This window comes from Chinchilla lanigera, unplaced genomic scaffold, assembly GCF_000276665.1.
Source record: "Chinchilla lanigera isolate Chin_1 unplaced genomic scaffold, ChiLan1.0 scaffold00012, whole genome shotgun sequence".
Lineage (NCBI taxonomy): Eukaryota > Metazoa > Chordata > Mammalia > Rodentia > Chinchillidae > Chinchilla > Chinchilla lanigera.
Genome location: NW_004955413.1, coordinates 6,357,329 through 6,362,812, shown reverse-complemented (window position 1 = coordinate 6,362,812; position 5,484 = coordinate 6,357,329). Strand labels below are relative to the sequence as shown.

The 5,484-nt window shown below is 41.7% G+C and overlaps 1 protein-coding gene across 5 annotated transcripts in view; it reads left to right on the top strand.

Moving 5' to 3' along the window:
* Positions 1-5,484, top strand: part of Rimklb (ribosomal modification protein rimK-like family member B) — a 63,980-nt gene continuing 58,496 nt past the window's right edge. For all 5 annotated transcript variants that reach the window (XR_001233030.1, XR_001233028.1, XR_001233029.1 and 2 more), the window contains exon 1: positions 1-113. Coding sequence is in view for 2 of the 5 variants with exons in the window: in XM_013511617.1 (XP_013367071.1) it covers positions 89-113 (25 nt within the window). In the remaining 3 variants the exon portion in view is untranslated. The remainder of the gene's footprint in view (positions 114-5,484) is intronic.

Below are 5,484 nucleotides of genomic sequence, written 5' to 3'. Positions count from 1 at the left end.
GCCCGCGCCTGCCGCCGCCGCCGGGCGCCTGCTCGCGGTGCCTTGCGGGGGTCGCCCTGCCTGACAGCCCGGGGAGGACGGCTGGCGGATGCTTCCGCGCTGGATTTCATTTTGTAAGCCTTTGGCCGCGATTAAACGCCCCTTCACCCGAGAGCCTGTGAAGGGGGTGTGGTTAACTGGTCTTGCCTTGTTAATTTATATTTATCGCTGATGTCAGATTTGTAATCCCAGTATTTCTCGTCCCGTTTGTGTTCATGAATAGGGATGGAGTGTTCATTCTGTTCTGTGAGTGGGGTTATTATGCTAACTGTTCTGAATTTAACTTCAGTGTGAATTCTGTCAGTTATTTTCCTCTATTTTCGTGCATTTAGGTTAAATTCTAAATCTGCATGGGAAATGTACAGGAAGTTAAATATGGGTGATTTTTCTTTTGTTTTAATGTTTATTGATGGGTGTTCTCAATTACTAACTTGTAAATGTTACTTAAACCTCATTTTTTGATTTTACAATATTGAGTAGTAGCTGGGCGTGGTGGTACACGCCTGTAATTCCAGCAGTTGGGAGGCTGAGGCAGGAGGATCTTTGATTTGGAGGTCAGCCTGGGTAACAAAGTGAACTCAAGGCCAGCATTAACTGCATAGCGATACCTTGCCTCAAAAAGGCCAAAAAAAAAAAAAAAAAAAAAAAAAAGAATAGTTCAGGGGTCATTTCTTCTATTAAAATGGTTTCTTAAACCGGGCGTGGTTGCACGTGCCTGTAATCCTAGCACTTGGGGGGCTGAGACAGAAGGATCATTTCAACATCCGACTGTTTTTTTTTGTATCGGGAATTGAACTCAGGACTTTGCGCTTGCCAGGCAGGTGCTTATTCCGCTGAGCTATCCAGGCATGGAGGATCATTTCGAGTTTGAGGCCAGCCTGAGCTACAAAGTGAGCTCAAGGCCAGCCTGAACTGCTTAGTGGAGACCCTGTCTCGGAAAGACAAAAAAAAAAATTTCTTAAAAACATTGCAAAGTACCATTAAAATAATTCATTTGGAGTAAAACTGAAATTTCAGTCATAGACATGCAACAATTATTTTTAAAATGTAACCTAACTTTAAGAACATAGTGAAATTTGTAATAGTTACTATGTGTTACTTGGCTAGTATGTCAAAGGGAAGGAGGAATATTTTGTTTTGAGGTAATCTAATGTTTATTTCTATCTTAGCGGTATTTTCTTATTTCCTGTTGTTGGTTTAGTTATTTGGCAGCGTGACTACTGATACTTTTTTCCCCCGTCTTTCTCTGCCTCCCTTTTTCTGGTCTTTTTTTAGCCCCACAGTGCTGTAGTCTACTTGTGAGAGAGGCAGGCAGTCTGAATCTGATAAAGGAGCCAAGAAGGGGAACATAGAGTCCTCCACTCAGAGCCACATTTCTCTTCCTGCCTTTCCTCCTGTGTGTGTGGGGAGGAGCTAAGTAACCTCTGGAATTCCATTTATCCTCCACTTGTTTTTTAAATTGGTTATACAGATCTTTTTTTGTTGTTGCTCTTTTTGAGACAGGGTCTGCGCTAAGCAGTTCAGGCTGGCCTTGAGCTCACTTTGTAGCCCAGGCTGGTCTTGAACTTGCAACGATCCTCCTGCCTCAGCCTCCTGAGTGCTGGGATTATAGGCATGTGCTACCACGCCCAGCACAGTCATACAGATTAATGGGTTTCATTTTGGCAGGTTTGTACATGGCACATAAAAAACTTTGGTCATTTTCACCCTCTCAAAACCGACTCACTCTGCCTTCAGCCCTAGTTTCACACTTGCCCTGGCTTATTTTCCCCATGTTTCCTTTGGGTTTCTGTACGATACACCTGTGTCAGTAGTAGCATGTAGAGCAGAGGGGAGAATGACAAGAAATTATCGCCTTTTTTTTTTTTTTTTTTTTTCTGGTCTTTTTTGAGACAGGGTCTCGCTATGCAGTTCAGGCTGACCTTGAGCTCACTTTGTAGCCCAGGCTGGCCTCAACTCACAATGATCCTCCTGCCTCAGCTTCCTGAGTGCTGGTATTACAGGCGTGTGCCACCACGCCCAGCTCGCCTTCTTCTTTCTCATGCAGTCTCCTTTTTCACTCCAGAGGGAATTTTCCAGCAACATCTTAGAAATCTACTCCTTCTCGGTCACATCTAGAAACACATAGGAATATTCTTTATTTCTGAGTAAGGAACATGAACCAAGCCCCAGGCATTCATTTGTTGAGGCACACTGGGAAGCGTCCATTAAAATATCTCCCAGTTCCTCCTCCTACCTGTTACTTGCTCCTAGGGCCCGTCATGGATTTCTTTCCCAGAGCTCCCCACTCTCAGCTGAACAACTGATGCAACTCCCTTTTAGGGGCTGAGGGGAAGCAGGGAGCTGAGCAGATTGTTCCATACCTAAGCAGGAGTAGATTTTATCTTGTAGGGAGCAAGTGTAGTGATGTAAACAGTGAAAGTGGGAGGAGGAAGAACTTCTGTACTCACACAACATGTGGAAGGGGATGTAAAAGGATGTAAGATGTGCTAAGTAGATGCAGCTACTCCCCACGTGAATGTAGTCGTTATGTACTGTAAACATACACTAGTGCAAATTAAAAAGCAAATCTTGAAACAGCTTGGAGAGAAAAGAAGTGTAAAGTAAACGGGGAGAGTTATGTGTTGCTTGCTGACACTTGTTTTGGGGCAGTTTAGTGAAGTGGATTCCTAGAGACTCCTTTAAGGCGGGTAAGTTTACAAAGAATATTTTGCCAGTGGGTTTTAAGTCATGAGCAAGTGAGAGAAGAGCCTTTAGAAATACAATTATTGCACACATGCATACCCTTTGCGGAGGAGCAAACTCAGTTCCTTGAGTGTGTTAGGCACCGTATCCCAGGCCTAGTAGTAATATTTTGAGGGAGGAGGAGATTGTAATGGAACAACAAAAAAGGTATTATTTTAAAGTGTTAGCTGTGCTGGCATGTGCAGTTGTTTCAAGAAAGGTTCAGGAGGGAGATTAGGTACAGATGTTGGGGAAGTTGTCTTTCATTACAGTACTTGGATTTTTCCTGCTTGTCCTATTAAGGATTGTTAAGAAGTAGTATGTAGTACCCCCAAAATAGCTATACATAATGTATTTTTAGATTCATGTGCCATATGTATCTGTGTATGCTTTAGGTTTACAGAGAAGGACTGATTTTCTGGCTTCATAGTAACTAATGCCATGGTGTTATTTTTAATGTTTTCTTTTCCAGTGTTTTTCTTTGGCAGAGAGGGAAAAAGCCACAGAGCAGGTCAGCTCTGCTCTCTTATAGGCTGGTCTGTTTGGAACCCATCTGCTTGTATCTTTTTTTCCTTTAACAGAAATTCTCTTTTTTTTTTAGTCTTTTTTTTTTTGAGACAGGGTCTCCTTATGCAGTTCAGACTGACCTTGAGCTCACTTTGTAGCCCAGGCTGGTCTCAAACTTGCAACGATCCTCCTGCTTCAGCCTCCCGAGTGCTGGGATTACAGGCATGCACCACTCTCTTTTTGTTTTTCCCCCTAATTTTATTAACAAAACTAAGTATGTCAAGGTCAGTTGTGTGAATGATTCGACTTTTTTTTTTAAAGAGAAACTGAAAATATAGTTAATTGTGAACTTTGACAGCTACATTTAAATCTTATGTTGATACACATTTCCCTGGCATTTAACATTGAGAAATGCCTTTTTTGAAACGTTTTGTTTTTTTGTCCTTTGTTTTTTTTTTTTTTGCCTTTTTGAGACAGGGTCTTGCTATGCAGTTCAGGCTGCCCTTGAGCTCACTTTGAAGCCCAGGCTGGTCTCAAACTTGCAACAATCCTCCTGCCTCAGCCTCCCGAGTGCTAGGATTACAGGCCTGCACCACCATGCCGGCTTTTTTTTTTTTTTTTTTTGTCTTTTTGAGATAGGGTCTCCGCTATGCAGTTCTGGCTTGCCTTGAGCTCACTTTGTAGCCCAGGCTGGTTTCGAACTCACAGGGATCCTCCTGCCTCAGCCTCCTGAGTGCTGGGATTATAAGCGTGGGCCATAACGCCTGGCACTTTTTGATATTCTCATGATGCGATATAGCCTTCTCTTAAACTTATCCTATAGCTTGTCAGTTTGTTATGTTACATGTTTTGTGCTGTCCACGGGGGGGTGCAGAATAAAGTGCTGTGAATATGGGTTCTGTCTTGACTTTTACATTTTAGTTTCTTTGATTGCTGCACTTTTAATCTGTCAAATCAGTTTTCTCCATATTGCCTGCAGAAGTCTTCTAGATTCTCATGAAATCTATACCAATTTGTGAATTGATGAGTTGGCAAAACAAAAATCCCTTTAAAATTTTTTTGAGACACTGATCCTCCTGCTTTAGCCCCCAAGTGCTAAGATTATAGGCGTGTGCCACCACGCCCGGCATACATGTGTTATTAATCTTCCTAAACTGTCAATATATCACTACATTGCAGGAAAAAAAATTTCAAAACTCCCCTTTAAGTGTTTTCACTTTATATTAAGCTCTTTACATTCATTTTTTTTTCCTTTATGGAACTGGGCATTGTACTCAGGACCTGCGCTTCCCAGGCAGGTGCTGTGCTGCTGAGCTATCCCTGGTCCCTGATTTTTTTTTTTTTTTTTTTTTTTTTTGCCTCTCATACTAACTTCATGTTCTTATAAATATGGAAATAAAGTCTCAAATTACAACATGGAATTGCTATGTAAGATCAGACCACTTTTACTACTCTGCTGTCTCACCTTGGGCAACATTTGAGTGTTTGGTACTTTATCAGGAAATAGCAGGAAACTTTTTTTTTTTTTTTTTTGGTCTTTTTGAGACAGGGTCTCACTGTGCAGTTCAGGCTGGCCTTGAGTTCACATTGTAGCCCAGGCTGGTCTCAAATGATCCTCCTGCCTCAGCCTCCCAAGTGCTGGTATTAGGCGTGCATTGCCACGCCCAGCTTGTTCCTTTTTAAGTCTTACATTTCATTGCATATACACACATGGTCCCAGTTTGCTTATTCATATGCCAGTGGACATTTGGGTTGCTTCTGCCTTGCAGCTATTATGAATAATGCTGGTGTGAACTTGAGTGTACAGCTATGCATTTGAGACTTTCCTTTCAGTTCTTGGGTATACCCAAAAGTGAAATTGCTGGATTATTTTTTAAGAGTAGGAAATTTTTTTATTGGGGAGTAAGGGGGGGGAATAGGAATAGCTCCTGAAAGACAGGAGGGGTCCCAAATGGGCTGCCCAAATTGCTAGATCTTAATTGTGGTTTTGATTAGCATTTTGCTAGTGATAAATCATTTGAACTATTCTTACTCCTGAAGTTTTAACATTAGGTAATTTTTAGCTCTGGCGTATTGACCCTATGTTTTGCTTTCCTTGGCATCTTTAGGGAGCGTGCATATTAGATTATTGATGCTGATTTTTGGTACTAGAAATTGAACCCATGGCTTTTGCTCTGAGCTATATCCCCAGACCATTTATTTATTTATTTATTT